Below are 17558 nucleotides of genomic sequence, written 5' to 3'. Positions count from 1 at the left end.
TTTATTTTTAGGGTAACTATATTTTAGTTTCTATATAATTTTAATATTTTAATTTCAGTATTCATAAAATAAAAATATAATTTTTAGTCTATACAAAATTATTATGCATCTAATTTTTATTTTATTTTGGAAGATATTATAAATACTAACATAATTAACTAACATAGCGAGATCTCGGTTCAAACAATACGTTCTACCTAACAATATCAACCTTCTAGTTTTACTTCTCGTTAAGTCAACGGATATTTATGAATGATTTTTTTTTTTACACATGATTATTATATTATGAAAAATTCCTCATAAATTTAGCTCAAAATTTATTTTTTATATTTTTATTTATCGTGATTTTTTTACATTTAAAAATTTATATTTAATTAATTACTCAAAAAGTTAAATTTTTGTAAAAAAAACTTCTATAAAATTATAAATATATTTTTAAAAAATGATCAAAAAATTTTAAATTAAAAATATTCTATTTCGACAACGACTAAAACCGTTTAATATACAATTTTATAAAAATAAAAAATTATATTTTTATTTATAAGAACTAAAAATACATATAACCATTTAATTTTGTGTATTTCATTTTACTATTCCTCCAGACAACCAATAGGTAGCGACTGAACTTACAACAATTTTCGCACACTCCACTATTAAAGAAATCATGAAAAATACACTTTTCTTTTTCAACAAAACAAAAACGCACATTGTATATTTACTTAATTAGGGTAAAAAAAACATATTGTGTATTTATTTAGGGAATGAAAAATATAATGGTAGTCATTAATTACTAGCATTTATCATATATTCTTGAGCACGTGGTTCATTTAACCCTTCACGCGCTCTTCAACACCACCACACCACCATCCTCTCATGTGGTCTTCCCTTCCTTTATTACACCGCGAAACCGTACATCACTGTTTACTAACGTGCGCCTTCGGTTATCAAATTCCAATATTAACATTCTGTTTTTGAATCCTAACAGAAAAATAATAAAGATAGTGACATACAAATCAAAAGAGAGAAAAGAGGGTCTGCATTTTTTTTGTATACTTTTTTAAGTTGCAGGTTTTGGAGCATCGTGTCGGGGTGCTTCTCATTTTTCATATATTTTTTTCCCTCATTTTCTCTTTATATATTTTATTAATTAAATTAAATACTATAATAGTTTTATAATTTATTATTGCTATTATTATTTTATTATTTTATTTTAGTAGGTATTATAAAGAGAAGATTAAAAGTGTCTTGTGAGATCCCAGTGGGGTGTTTTATTTTTATTTATTTATATAAGAAATTGAAAACTCATAATTTTGTGTATATATATGCACTGTTGCTTTGAAACAACAACAAATTTCACAGAGACTCTTCCTTTGAGAGAGAACCTAAGAAACTTTTACTGTATCATATCACCAATCCTCAAGAACTCTAATGGGTAGGTTCTGTTTTTCCTTTCTCGTTCTCTGTTCTTAGATTTCTGTTGTTTCTTGGTTTTGTGCATTCCAACTTTTTTTTTTAATTATTTTTTCTATGGTTTTGGTTTTGGGCTTAACCGTTTTGTTAAATCTCTTTGTTGTTGTTGTTTTTGGTTCATGTGTGATGAAATTAGGTTGCAAGGTCTTTGTTATATTGAGTAAAGAAAAAAAGTCTTTGTTAAGTCCTCAATTAGGTAGCAAGATGAAATCATGGGTTTTTTAGTTTGAAAATTTTCATTCTTTCTTTGTAAAAAATTCAATTATTTTCTCATCCATATTCTAATTTGTTGAGTTCATCTTTTCTTCTTTCTCTTTCTATGTGCCTTGTGGCCCTCACACTCTGTCCTTTGGGTGTGTTGAGTTAGCAATATGGTTTCATTAGCCTAATGGGTTCTCTTTTGTGATTTTTTCTTTTTAACAAATTTAACAGCTAAGCATACACACACAAAAAAGAGCTTATTCTTATCCAACTACTTTTTTTTTTTTTTGGGTTCTGGCTTTCTTCATTAACTTGTTATATTCTTGTATTTATATTTATATTCATATCTCTTTACAATTGGTCACCCTCTTTTTACACACATCACTTTGTCCCCAACCCTTATATTCTTCTCTCTCTACAATTTGGCTAGAACTTCCTAAAGAGGGTTATACCCCATCATTATCCTATTATATATGTGTATATATATAGTATTTATTTATTGTTGAGTTTTCATTAGCTTTTGATTTTCATTGGCTATGGTGGTTCTATCTTCTGATTGGTTTGTTGTTTTTGTTTCTCTCTCATAGCTTTTATTTCTGAGGTCAACATGAGCTTCTCTTCTCACTACATGGATGATGAATATGAGAAACTCTTCAGGAGAATGAACCCTCCTAGGTACCAATTTTTATTTCCCTTTTTTCCATTTAATAAAAAGATACAAAATTTCAATGATTATGATTCCTTGTTGTTGACTTGTCTTTTCAGGGTTGTAATTGATAATGAAGCCTGCAAGAATGCCACTGTTATAAGGGTATGTCCATGTCCCTTTTTTTTTTTCCTTTTTTTTTTGTATGCTTCAATTTATGAAAAGCTTTTAATTTTTTACTTTAATGACACTTTTTTTTGAAATTTTGGGGTAATGAAAGTTAATTTGTTTTTGAAGGTTGATAGTGCAAACAAACATGGAATACTTCTAGAAGTTGTTCAAATCCTCACTGATTTAAATCTCATCATTACTAAGGCTTACATATCTTCTGATGGTGGATGGTTCATGGATGGTAATAATTTTTGTTTAATATGTAATATTTTTTTACTTTTTTCCCTCTAAATTTATTTATTGATCTATTGATAATCAAATTTTTTGGGGTGGAAAAAGTTGATCTTTTTTGTTGTGCTATTTCAGTTTTTAATGTAACTGACCAAGATGGAAACAAGGTCACAGATGAAGCCATTTTGGATTACATTAGAAAGGTGAGTGTCTAATTTGTTTATTTTTTGAAGTTCTGTGTTCATCTTTAATGTATAAAATCATTGACTAGTATACATTGTTTGATTGATTCTATTTTTTGCTTTAGTCTCTCGGTCCGGAATCATGCTTTCCATCGCCTGGGAGATCTGTCGGTGTTAAACAAACAATGGATCACACTGCGATAGAGCTAATGGGAAGTGATAGACCAGGGTTACTCTCGGAAGTGAGTGCGGTTCTTACCAACCTCAAATGCAACATAGTGAATGCCGAAGTTTGGACACATAACATGCGCGCAGCCGCTGTAATGCATGTTAATGACGAGGAAACTGGTTCTGCTATAACTGATCCTCAGAGGCTTTCACTAATCAAGGAGCTTCTATGCAATGTGCTTGGTGGTGGAAATAGGAAAAGGGGTGCTAAAACAGTTGTCACTGATGATTCCACGCATACCGATAGAAGGCTTCATCAGATGATGTTTGCTGATAGAGATTACGAACGTGTCGATGATGATGACTTTGATGAGAAGCAAAGACCAAATGTTAATGTTGTTAATTGGTCTGATAAAGATTATTCTGTTGTTACCATTGAATCGAAGGATAGGCCGAAACTTCTTTTCGACACTGTTTGTACTTTGACAGATATGCAATATGTCGTTTTTCATGCAAATATTGATGCTGAGGGGCCACAAGCATATCAGGTATATAGAATTTTACCACTTTGTTCTGTTCAAATTCACAGAAACACAGACATGTTTGATTCCTTTGGTTGCTTGGTCTATACTTTGTTGGTGTTCAATGATTATTTCATTGCCTATAACATTTTTATGGTGTTATATTGTAGGAATATTACATCAAGCATATAGATGGTTCACCTGTAAAATCAGATGCGGAAAGACAAAGAGTGATACAATGTCTTGAAGCTGCAATTGAGAGAAGAGTTTCTGAGGTAAGGGACTTAATTTGAATTTGTGACTTCCTGCAGTGGCCCTTTTCATTTCTTAGCTTGTATATTGCCAAAACATTATTATTTTTCTATGCTATGTGATCTATTCTTAATTTTCACTCAAACTTTATGCTGACTATGACCCTTTATGTTTAAATATCATGTGAATAATCTTGCTACTTGTGATAATGTTCCAAGGTTAGTTGAATAGCAGTTGATAGACTTTGACTACAAATTTGTTGGTCTACTTTGAAGCTACCCAAAATTTTGTTGGCTCAACAGAACCTAAATAATATTTTAGTAAAAAAAGTCTTCTGAATCTAAAGTAGTGTCTTTTTGTTGTTTATTTTATAACAAGTGCCAGTTAGGTATATTTGGCTTATTTCTCCATCAACCACCCCTTTGATTTGTCCACAATTAATAAATAAATTAATTAATATTATATGATGACTACTGATTTGTCTTGTGTTTTTTTTCGTCGTTCAAGGGTTTGAAGCTTGAAATCTGCACCACCGACAGGGTTGGACTATTATCTAATGTCACACGTATCTTTAGAGAGAATAGTCTCACTGTTACAAGGGCAGAAGTAACAACCAAAGGTGGAAAAGCTGTTAACACTTTCTATGTTCGTGGAGCTTCTGGTTGTGTTGTTGATTCTAAGACAATTGAATCCATAAGGCAAACAATTGGAAACACAATACTAAAAGTAAAGGGTAGTCCTGAATCTGTACCTCAAGATTCTCCTACAAGATCATCTATCTTTAGTGGACTTTTCAAGTCTAGATCATTTGTTAACTTTGGATTGGTTAAGTCTTACTCTTGAATATTTAAGAAGTCATTGTGTTTGTGTTTGTGTGTGTGTGCTCTCCTTTATTGTATAGTTAATCATTTGGAGATGCAAAATGGTTATGGTTTAGAGGAAGTTTGACTTTAGTTTAGTGAGTAGGAACACTAGCATATCTTAAAAAAGGTTGAACCTTAGGGAGTGTTTGGTTGTAAATTCTTAAACCCCTCATGCTTTAGCTTTAGCTTTTTTTACTAATCAATATGAATCCAATCGGTAGTTGGAGTAATGAAAGCAAATTGAGAAACTTGATTGTGTAAACCTTGAAAGTTTCAAGTGTCATCATTTGTATATATACTCATTTGATTTTTAGGAAGCTTACATATTTTCTTATCTTTAGTGTCTTTTACTCTTCTTTAGTAATTCTGCCCACTAATTCTTTATTTTCATTATTAATTTAAAATGGAATCTATTTTAGTAGTATTATTATTTAGGCTTAAATTAGTTAAACATGTTTTTGATTTCTTTATTTTTTTTTACATATTATTTATTTTAGTTATCTTTTTTAACATTCACGTTGGTTTTTTAACTTCTTAAACTTAATATAAAGTCAAACATTTTGCCATTCACTTGTAGATAAGTTGACAGAAATGTTGTTACAGTAATCGATTTTGAGGAATCTTCTTGAGGTTATTTTGGAAGATGAGAAGTACATAAAAATGATGGTTGTTGTTGGTCATTGTGCTCGTGGGTTTTCTAAGGATTTTGGTTGGTGTGGGTTTCATTGGCCTTTGTTCGGGTTTTGGATTGTGGTATTAGGGGTGTGCAATAAAATCGAATTAAACTAAAATGGAATCTAAACTAAACTGTGCTCTTTGGGTTGAGAAAGTTTTTGAACAGGTTCACAGTCGAATTCAAATAGGTACGGTTTAGATAATATGTATTGAATATAATATTAGACATGTATGTCTGTGGATCTGAACCAACCATCTTCTTATTATATATTTTCTAATTAAATACGATGTCCGTGTAGTGCATTACGTAAGTTTTCTTTGTATCATCGTTTATATTTTTCGATAAAGATAGAAATTATAATATATTAATATATATAATTGAAAACAAAGTTAGAAATTTAAATTATAAGAATTACACTTTCTTCTCAGATCTTAAATGTCAATTTAAATCAAACCAAAGTATGTCCTTTTGATTGATTTGAATATCAAATTAAATCAAAATTAAACTAAAACGACCTGTGAACACAAATGTGGTAGTTAATTAAAGAAACACGTGGTTACGAGATATTTTATGAAGTTAATTGAGAATTTAAAAACTGCTTCGATTTTTCTACTAATGATAGTTTCATAATGGTTGAATCACTAGTCTAACTAATGAAAAATTTACGCTTTATTTTATAAAAATTAGCTAATAACTGATAAGCAAATTGATATCTGATAGTCGATATGCGAAAAACTAGTTGTTAGTTTATAACTTATAATTGATATGTTAATTGAAGTGGTAGGTAAAGTTAGTAGTTCAATTAGCTTAAAAATGTAAAATGATATTATTAATTAATAATAAATTATATATCAATTAATATTTAAAATATTTTAAAGTTAATAATTTAAAAATTATATTGTTAATTTAAAATTTATTAATATGATATTTATTTATTTGTTTTACTAGTTTATACATTTTAAATTATAATAAATAAATTATTTATTTTAAAATATTATTTATTCAAATTATTTACTTAGCTAGTTTATTTGTTTTAAACTATGATAAATAAATTATAAAAGGTAAAAAGAATTTTAGTTAAAATAATAAAGATAAAATTCACCCCAAAAAAATAATTATAGGCTCAAAATTTATATGAAGTAGTTTATCAAAAACACTGTTAACCTACCAAACAAATCTTATAGTTTATAAATTATAAATTAGTTTAATTTTCTTTTAATGAACCTCAAAATATAAAACACAAAAAAGTAATTATTTGAAAAATTAGAGACTAAAAATCATAAATTTAAATAAAATGATGAAATTCGTAAGACATAATTTAACTTACAAATACTAATATTATTAGACTGAATGTCTTATGTTCAAACTAAAACCTTAGAATTATATATGAATTTATTTATTATCTCATTTAAAAACAAATAATTACGATTGAGACAAAATAAAGATACATTTGATCATAAAGTTTATATAGATCCTCAAAATAATATGGGTTCCACATATATAAAATTTTATTATCATGAGAATAATGAGTTAGATATATTATTCTCATTTTGTACATTAAAAAGAAATTCGTAGCATTTTATAAATATACAGGCACGATTCCACGAGATACACACCCCCGTATTATTGGATGTGGTGGGACAAATCTTCGTTGCTTTCGCCACAAATCCCAAATATTAATAACAATAACAAAAAGAATTGTTTAAATACCATAGTCATTATACCTTCTGATCCTATTTGCTGTGTAAGATTACGTTAATATTTTGAATGATATCAAATATAACTGAATTATTAAAAAACTTCATGAAAATGGAAAGGACGTGGGAAATTACAGCGAAAGACACCTTCTTTTGCGTCCGAATTGGGCGTGTCTATATTGAAAAAGTTAATGATGTAATTTTCTTTTGTTACATCAAAATGGTAATGATGTATTTGATGTAAGAAAAAGTTATCTATTCTTTTCATCACTTATACAAATACTAGTATTATTTTATTTATTATTTACATTTTTAGATATTTATAACTAAAACTTAAAAATTGATATTTAATTTTTAGATTTTTTTAAAAAAATCGTGATTATTTCAAGTTTGACAAAATAAAAATAAAATCTATTTAAAAATTATTTAAATTTAAATGTATATTTATTTTCACATTTGTGTCACAAAAATAAATGTATAATTTAATGATTTAATTTGTAGTTTTTGTAGATTTACGAGACATAAGTGAAATAGAACACAAAAATTTAACATACTACAAAAATTTAAATGAGTACTAAGTTAAATCTGAAAAATCTAAAATTCCACTGCACAAAGTTTATTAATTATTGAATTCAATTACTTGATTATTTATAATTAAATTTATTAAAAAAATTGAATACAACTATGAGATTAATATTTTATAAAATAATATTAAATAGTAGCATGGTAATTTATTTATTATCAAAATTTTAGTAGTTAGGTTCACATTTTAAATGTAAAGAATCTCAATTAAAATTCAAAGTTTAATATTGTATTTTTATCACTACCAATTAAATTATATTTACGAGATAAGGTAATAGTTATTTATTATTCATTTATGAAAACAATAAGTGGTTTCCTAATAGACATATTGCCTATATCTTTTAGGGTGTTTCCCACACCCTCCATTATTATGGTGAGAAATTTCCATTGCCATATAAAGGACCAATCTATGTCTTCATTTCATAACTTATTGGACAAGGCAACTTGGTGGCGGCTAACTTTGTGCACACACAATGATGGCTACCTAAAATTTGAAGTGTAAAATACCAAATTTAAATGCCAATTTATTACCATCATTTTCTGATTGAGACTTGCACTATAGTTTGGTTTAGCTTGCCAAAAATGCGTATCTTTTGTGACGTTGAAATACGGTCCTCATGTCTCCTTTCTTCAACTATCATCCAAAAACTTTGCAATCAAAATATATAATGGTTAATCCAATTAGGGTGGAGAGGATTAGGGAATCTAATGCATCAATAAAAAGTTTTCTAAAGTTTTATAGTAAGTTTTTTTTGTCAATTCATGACCTTTCCCATTGTGTTATTTTATTTTATTTTTCTCCTTTTTGAAGTGGTCCAAGAGGAAACACTTCTTGTCCAATCCATGACGATTTGAACATTCCTTTTGACCAAATAATACTAATAGTGTTGGGGTTGTTTTTCGACCTTTCAAGTATAAGAAGGGAAAAAGGCCCAATGAAAAATGTGGATAGAGGGAAGAAAAAGCATAGGAATGTATATTATATACTTTGTTTTGGCATTTTTTTAAGCTCACACTTGTATTTATTTTATTTTATTTTAATAGAAAAATACACTATCCATTCCCACCGTGATTGCAATATCGTTTTCAGTATGTCGGTCTGTATACAATACGGGGTTTTGCCACGTGGTTGTTCTTTCATTAGCCTCAACAAGTAGAGTATACAACATTTCGTACAAAGTTAGTAATATACAATGGATGGATAAGCTTAAAATAAAAAGGATGATGTAATATCATTTTAAATGTCATCAAATTGTTATATTTTAATTCAGTATCTTGATTTTTTTCTTCTTTAAAAAATTGTCAGTATCCCATATAATTTAAATAGTAAATAATCATTTTAGTTTGTGAATGTTTTAAAATTTTAAAAAAATATCTAAATATATCTTATATTAATTATTTTTATTATCAAATATATTTTTAGTCCATTAGTTTAATTTTTAAATATATTTTTTATTGATCAATTTTATTTATAAAGTATGAATAAAAAAGTAAATTAAAATTATATTTGCTATTTCTGCACATTCATGAACTATAAGAACAATATTCACACTTAAAAATCAAAATTACTATTTAACAGAATTTAAATATTTCATATTTTTTTTATTTAAAATTTGAAAAATATTTCTGCATAGACACCAGTTACAATATAGTATTGAAATATTTGAGAATTCTGTAATAAAATACTTGTGAAAATAGTATAAAATATGAAACTAAATAATTAATGGGATTGATGTAAATAAATGTGATTAAAGTAATCATCAAAATTATGAAACAAACAAAAAGTTTATTAAATAATTTTGTTTATCAATGCAGGTGTGTATAAATGTATTAATCAGTTCCGTAAAAAAATGTATAAATCACTATATTTTATGCATCTACCTGAATTAAAAAAAAAATTAATTTATTATTAACAAATATTTATTTCGTAGTAAGATATTTTGAGTGTAAAACAACCAAAGACTAAGTAGTTTGATATTAAGTGGGCCACTTTTCCTAGTTCCAATTTGAAACAAGTAAATTTGTTGCCTTGATCATCTTAGTGGATATAGCTTATGAATTTCTAAATTATTCAAAAGAAAGAAAAAAAGGCTTGTGAATTCCTTAAAGCTATGAAACTCCTTATTCTTTTACACAATTGGAGTTGGTTTAGGTGGCATCCTCCATGGTTTCTTAAATGTAAGATATAAATAATGTTTCATATGAAAGGAACAATTCCATTAAGGTTGCTTAAGGTTTCAGTATAAATAACTAGTATAAAAATGTGAGTTAAAATATGTATATCATTTAAGCAAATAGTGCATGAGTTGTTTAAGTATAATATGTTCCAGTGGGATTAATTGCACAGTTTTTTTTTTCCTGTTAAAGATGCTCTTATATATGCTAATCATTTAACAAGTTTAACTTCTAGTTTTTATTTTGTTACCAAATTTTTTTATAGTTCATAAACCTCAAAAACATATTTGTATGTCCAAAATTGCACTTCCTTAATTAATGCAAAATATCTTTGACAAAATTAAGGTTAGATTGTGGTTGAACATTATTGTAATTGTAATCTCAAATCATTTTTTTTAGAAGAGGGTAAATACCACTATACTTAACTTATACAACTGTGAGGTTTCGATTCAAACTCGAGATAAGACGAACAACCTAGTAATATCGACATTCGTCAATTGAGTTTGAACTTAAGAGCCAAATCATCTTGTTTTAAGCGTGCAAAAATATAATAAGGATTTAATTCGTACGAAGTACTAGTATTCAGTTTCATCTCAAACATTTTAGATGTTTTGTTCTAATTTTAAAAATTGAACTTCTAATAAAAAGAAACATCAAGAATTTAAATAGAATTATTCTTTATTTAAATTGTAAATAGCATAAAAAACTTGTAGATAACATCAATTGTTAAAAATAGTTAATTCACAAATGATTACTTGTGATTGTAAGTCAGTTAGTATGGTTTGAATGTTGCTAACAAAGTTAGTTAGTTAGATAGTTAGAGTGTGTTACTATTCCAACCTGTTTGATAAATACTCAAAGCTGGGCTCATTGCTTGTGCAACAAGTAACTGAAAAAACTTGATTCGATTAAATTCATTTTCTGCAATTCCAATTCCTATAATTCCAAAACCTGTTCTATCAATTGATCAAAAGCTAGGTTCTAATTCAAGAGAAGCACGAGTGAAAATGTGAGTTTCTTGCAATTCTTAAAAAAAACACAAGTGAAAGTGAAAGAAGAGAAAAAAAAATCATGAATGGATCATAAAATTTTCCATCAAATATGCCAATACTTGATGGAAATAACTAGGATAAATGGTGTGCATCAATGAAATCATTGTTGGGAGCTCAAGAAGTGTATGAAGTGGTACAAGATGGATATGACCGACTGTGCTTGAATCTAACAAAAATACATCAAGGCAGCTTCGAGGATTCAAAGAGAAGGGACTGCAAGGCACTATTCTATATTCAGGAGAGTGTTGACTCAAACAATTTTGAAAGAATCTCAAAGGCATCTACATCAAAGGCGGCATGAGACATCTTGGTAAATTACTACAAAGATGGGGATGAAGTTGAACTGGTTGGCTTCACTGATGCAGATTGGTATGGGGATAAAGATGACACGAAGAGTACCTCAAGTTATGTGTTTATGATAAATGAGTCACCAATCTCATGATATTCAAGAAAACAAAACATAATAGCATTGTCTACATGTGAAGCATGTGGCAGCATCAATGGGAGTTAGCCAAGCTTTGTGGCTGGCAAAATTGATGATGGAACTGGGGCTGAGAAGTAATGAAGTAACGAACATAAAGATAGACAATAAATCAACAATAGATCTAGCAAAACATCCAAGTGTTCATGAAAAAAGCAAACACAAGAAACAAAGTTCCATTTCTTAAGAGATCAGGTGATGAAAGGTAAGATAAAGCTAGAACACTGCAGTACCTATGATCAAAAGGTTGACATTCTAATAAAAGGCTTGAAGAGGGCGAAGTTCCACGAGATGAGGGACAAACTTGGATTAACATTACCATAATCATTTTGAATTAGAACAGTGTTAAAAAAAGTTAATTCACAAATTATTACTTGTGATTGTAAGTCAGTTAGGATGGTTAAAATGTTGTTAAGAAAGTTAGTTAGTTAGTTTGAGTGTTACTATTCAAAATTGTTTGATAAATACTCAAAACTGGGCACATTGCTTGTGCAGCAAGTAACTGAAATAAACTTAATTCTCAACTCATTTTCTGCAATTCCAATTCCTATAATTTCAAAATATGTTCTACCATCAATAACATAAAAATAAAAGGAAAAAAATTTATAAATAACATCGATAAAATAGAAAGTCTGATTCTATTTTTTTCCTTTTATTTTATCAATCTTTTGTTGTTACTATGAATCTGATTATGATTTTGATTTCTAGATATTTTATTTTGTATAATGCTAAGAGAGTATTTCTCTCTCTCTCTCTCTCTCTCCCCGTATTTTTGGAGGTTTATAGTACTTTAAAAAAAAAGTTACAAAGTTGTTGGTCAGCGAACACAGTCTAAGGTTTTGATCGGTAGCGATAAGAAATTGAGAAGAGAGAAAAATATGAGAAAGAGTGCAAGAAGAGATAAATATTTGAAAAATAGAGTTGATTTGATGTGTTGATTGGTATAAGAGAAAGATGAAAGAAATAGAGAAAAGAGATGTGTTGATCATTTTTAGAAGTACCAAAATTCCCTTAATTAAATACTTTCATCAAAATTAATTTATTGGTTTTTATTTATCAAATAGCTTAGTTCAATTTTCTTGTACTTTTAATGGATTAGATTGATTTAAAAAAAATCAATTTAAATAATGAATTAGATTATTATTATTATTATTAAATTTCCAATTTTAACAAGAAAACATAATGCAACTTTTTTTAATTTAATAAGAAAATCTAATGGAAAAAAGTTAAGGAATAAATATCAAAAGAAAATCTCTGATTATCTGCATCCCTCCTCCTCCACATGTACATCTCCAAACCCAATAAAAGAAATTAAAACATCCATTGATATGTATTATGCGAGAGTTTCTTCCAATTTGGACACTATTGCCTTCTTCACTCCTATTTTTTCTCGTCGCTCTGGCAATAAATAAATCATGCAGTAGCTTATTTGTTCGTGTTAGACAATTCCAAAACCATTATTGCAACATAATAATGAAAATACAAAAATTGGTTGGAAGGGTAGATATGGAAAAAAAAATTAAAAGACTTTTTTCACTTATTTCTTCACTGCTTTGCGGAGAAAGCACAAAATGGTGGACCCCATGATTTTTTTAATCTCTATTCTCTATTTCATTGCATTCCAAACAAGAGAAAACTACTATCTCTTCTCTCTTTGTCTTTTCTTTTTTTCTCTCTTGTTTGTTTCTCATCAACCAAACAGACTCTAAAGGTAGCTCTGCTAATATTACTAACATACTTTTAATTGGACCTGTATATTTTTCTTTTAGGTTTTAATAGTTCGTCTAAACTATTTAAATTTTTTTTGAATAAGTCGCTAAATTGTTTTTTTTAATCAGCTCTATGCAGTAATATATTTTTTATAATTAGGTCATTTTATTTCACTAATATTAGTCACCATTAGTTGACTATAACAAAATGATATACTTATAAAAAGTATATTAGTTCGAAGATTTTATTACAATCTATTATAGTTTAGTGACTTATTTAAAAATCAACATAATAATTGAACCTTTAAATATATATATATATATATATATATATATATATATATATTTAATTAATAAATTATTTATTTATATCAAATTAATCTTTTAAATATACCTTTTTATGAATTACCCAAATAAAATGATGATATTAAAGGATTAATTTGGTTAAAAAATTAAATTGATCAATATAATAATTACATAATAAAAAAATGATCAAGGCCAATATAATAAGACAAATGAGATTACAAAACTTTTTTGGCTAAAAATGAAACTAAAATATAAAACTTAGGTGCAAATATTTTTACTATTTTTACAATTGAGGTCACAATGTTACAATTGAGGCCACAATTTGTAACCCTGCTTATATTATTATTAGTAACAAGAACACTAATGACGATTTTATAATTGTTCTTTACTTTTTTAGTCTCTTCACTTTTTAGGATTTTGTTTTGACATCCATTTTTTAAGGGATATTTTGGTGATGTTGATAAAAAAAAAGAAGAAGAAGAAGAAGAAGAAGAAGAAGAAGAAGAAGAAAAAGAAGGAAAGGTTGAAGAATGATGGGTGTTTTTTTTCTGTCCATAGTTTATCATGTCAAACAAAATTTAGGACAAGTGAATGAATTTGGAAAGAAGATAGATGGATTATTCATGTTAGATTTGATTTTTCAATTCTATCTTATTTACTTTCTATTTTATCTCAGCTTAGTCAGCAATAAAAAATAAATAAAAAATAAAAAATAATAACATAAGAGAGATGAACATAATATATAATAATTAGACATAAAAAAAAAATAGTTACTTTGAAGTATCAACTCCATAACTACTTGAAGTTAGTTACACGTGTAGTGATAAAATAGTTATAGGTAGTTAGTTAATTATATAAACAACAATTATAACACACCTTTAGTTGAGTTGAATAAAATATTTTATAATATTTTTTATTAGTTTCTATCATTTTCTCCTGCTCTTGCAGATTCTTATGGAAAAAATTAGAGATAATTAGCAATAATTATTTCAATAATGCGGAATATTTTTTTTTCTACACCTGTGCAGATAAATGACCAAATAGAAAATACAATTTCAAGAGCAATAATAATTGACAGAAAATTAAATATGAGACAAACACAATTTTAACGTGGAAAACTTCCCTCAAATTGAGAGAATAAAAACCACGAGACCTAGTCCGGTAAAACTTCCACTATAATAATTAATGGGTACACAAAGAGTCTTCCTAATAACAATAGGAAATATCAATCAACAATAACAACCCTATAACAACCTTCTAACAACCTTCCACTAAAGTGGGTATGCCTAAGTAACTTTTAGAGATAAAACTACTCAAATTATATATTAAAATAACAAACTCAGTGGTAGGAATAACATACTAAATTTGTAGATCAAACGAAGCAAGTTTGCTACACACCTGTTACCACCACTAGAACCAAACCCTTATTTTTCTTCTCTGACAACCGTTCTTCTTCCGTTGTCTGTTTGTGTGTCTCTTTGGGATTTCTAAATCCTTTTTATTACCTTCAAGTGGGCCAAGCCCATTAATTTTTTTTTCTTTTTATTTCAATAATAATAATAATAATACTAGTAAAATTGGTGGGTTCTACTTGGGGAGTGAGCCCACCCAAAAAATCTCCGCCTCACGACTCAAGTGGGAAGGTACTGCTCAACCATGTCAGCTTTCTTTTTGCAACATATCATCTTCGACACAAGCAAGGTATTCGTCATCATATTTGAACCATTCTCATCAATATGAATCTTCTTAATTAAAAATGACTTCATTTTCAGTGCATCTCGTATCTAATGATATCGCACTTCAATATGCTTCGACTTTGCATGAAAAGTCAGATTCTTGCTGAGATGGATCGCACTCTGACTGTCATAGAATAACACAAACTTGTCTTGCTTGAGGCCTAACTCATGTAGGAATTTCTTCATCCACAAGAGTTCTTTGGAAGCTTCAGTTGCTGCAATGTACTCAGCTTCAGTAGTAGATAAAGCAACACACTTTTGTAGTCTTGATTGCCAAGACACAACTCCCCCTGCAAACGTCATCATATAACCAGAAGTAGATTTTCTAGAATCGAGATCACCTGCCATATCTACATCTGTGTAGCCATCCAACACAGGTTCACCACCTCCATAGCATAAACACACTTCAGAAGTGCCTCTAAGGTATCTGAAAATCCATTTCACTGCTTGCCAATGATCTTTACCAAGACTAGAGAGAAATCGACTAACAACTCTAACTGCATAGGCAATATCTGGCCTTGTGCATACCATAGCATACATCAAACTACCAACCACGGATGCATAAGGAACCTTCTTCATCTCTTCTTTGTCTTTCTCACTTGTAGGACATTTATCAGAATTCAATTTAAAATGAGTAGCAAGTGGAGTACTAACAAGTTTGCAATTGCTCATGTTAAACCTCTCTAACACCTTCTCAATATAATTGTGTTGAGACAACCACAATTTATTATTCTTTCTATCACGAGCGATTCTCATACCTAGAATTTGTTTTGTAGGACCTAAGTCTTTCATTGCAAAAGACTTGTTCAAATCTTTCTTTAAAGATTGAATCTTCTTAGTGTCATGACCAACAATCAACATGTCATCCACATATAACAAGAGAATAATATAATTACCATCAGAAAATTTCTTAACAAACACACAATGGTAAGAAGTAGTTTTACCGTACCCATGTTTCTCCATGAAAGAATCAAATTTCTTGTACCATTGTCGAGGTGCTTGCTTGAGCCCATACAAGCTTTTCTTTAATTTACACACAAGTTGCTCTTTACCTTTGACTTCGAAACCCTCTAGTTGCTCCATATAGATCTCTTCCTCCAAATCACCATGAAGGAATGCAGTTTTCACATCAAGTTGTTCAACTTCTAGGTTCAAACTAGCTGCTAACCCAAGCACAACTCGGATAGAGGACATCTTCACCACATGTGAAAAGATTTCATCAAAGTCAATACCTTTTCTTTGAATAAAACCTTTCACAACCAATCTTGCTTTGTATCTTGGTTGAAAACTATTATCTTCTGTCTTTATCTTGTATACCCATTTGTTCTTGAGTGCTTTTCTACCATTAGGCAACTTTACCAAATCAAATGTGTGATTCTCATGCAAGGAATTCATCTCTTCTTGCATGGCCTTTAACCACTTTTCTTTATCAACATTTGTAATAGCTTCTTGATAATACTCTGGCTCTCCACTATCAGTGATCATCACATACTCATGTGGAGAATATCTTTGAGAAGGTTGACGTTCTCTAGTAGATCTTCTCAACTCAAACTCAGCTGGAAGCTCAATTGGAACCTGCTCATCATGGTGAGGCACATGATCATCAGTTACATTCTCATTATCTACCTGTATATCTCCCCCATCAACAAAGGTTTCTGTAGGGGGCTTAGGCGCAACATTTTCAATGTAACTTCTGGAATTTAGTTTCTGTTTTTCAGCTTTATCAAAATCTTCAATAGTCTGGTCTTCAAGAAATATCACATCTCGACTTCTGATAATTTTCTTGTCAACCGGATCCCACAATCTATAACCAAATTCTTCATCACCATAACCGACGAATATACACTGTTTGGATTTACTATCAAGCTTAGACCTCTCATCTCTTGGAACGTGAACAAAACATCTGCAACCAAAAACTCTCAAATGACGGTAAGAGACATTTTTCCCTGTCCACACTCTATTTGGAACATCAAATCCACTGCAGTTTAAAGGATTTCGATAATTTTGCATTTTGATAAATATATCTGATTATGTCATTAATCGTACGATTCATTCTCTCTGCAACACCATTATGCTGAGGTGTCTTTGGAACTGTTTTCTCAAACCTGATTCCATGTTCTCTATAATACTCTTCAAAAGGACCTTTGTATTCACCACCATTATCTGATCGAACACATTTCAATTTTCTTCCCTTTACTCTTTCAACACTTGCATGAAAGTGCTTGAAGACTCCAAATATCTGGTCTTTAGATTTCAAAGGAAAAGCTCACACTTTTCTAGAGTGGTCGTCAATAAAAGTAACAAAATATGATGCACCACCAAGAGATTTACTATTCATCATACAAACATCAGTATGAACTAAATCAAGAATATTTTGCCTCCTATGAGGACCAGTATTATGAAATAAACTCTATGTTGTTTTCCAGCAAAACAATGAGT

The 17558-nt window shown here is 29.0% G+C and overlaps 1 protein-coding gene across 3 annotated transcripts; it reads left to right on the top strand.

Annotated features, from left to right (window-relative positions):
• The first annotated feature begins 1290 nt into the window (after positions 1-1290).
• On the top strand, positions 1291-5039 carry LOC101508719 (ACT domain-containing protein ACR4). Of its 3 annotated transcripts, none has more exons than XM_004490196.4 (8): positions 1291-1432; positions 2259-2346; positions 2437-2482; positions 2615-2729; positions 2855-2922; positions 3027-3617; positions 3761-3865; positions 4350-5039. In XM_004490196.4, exons 1-8 carry the CDS (start codon positions 1429-1431, stop codon positions 4683-4685), a joined length of 1353 nt encoding a protein of 450 aa, XP_004490253.1. In that variant the 5' UTR covers positions 1291-1428; the 3' UTR covers positions 4686-5039. The 3 variants fall into 3 exon arrangements, with proteins under 3 accessions (XP_004490253.1, XP_004490255.1, XP_004490254.1); XM_004490198.3 differs by lacking the exon at positions 1291-1432 and adding an exon at positions 1973-2116; XM_004490197.4 differs by lacking the exon at positions 1291-1432 and adding an exon at positions 2021-2148.
• The last annotated feature ends 12519 nt before the right edge of the window (positions 5040-17558 follow it).

Source organism: Cicer arietinum, chromosome 2 (assembly GCF_000331145.2).
Source record: "Cicer arietinum cultivar CDC Frontier isolate Library 1 chromosome 2, Cicar.CDCFrontier_v2.0, whole genome shotgun sequence".
Taxonomy (NCBI): domain Eukaryota; kingdom Viridiplantae; phylum Streptophyta; class Magnoliopsida; order Fabales; family Fabaceae; genus Cicer; species Cicer arietinum.
Note: the sequence above shows the minus strand (reverse complement) of the source record. Positions and strands in the feature narration are given on the sequence as shown.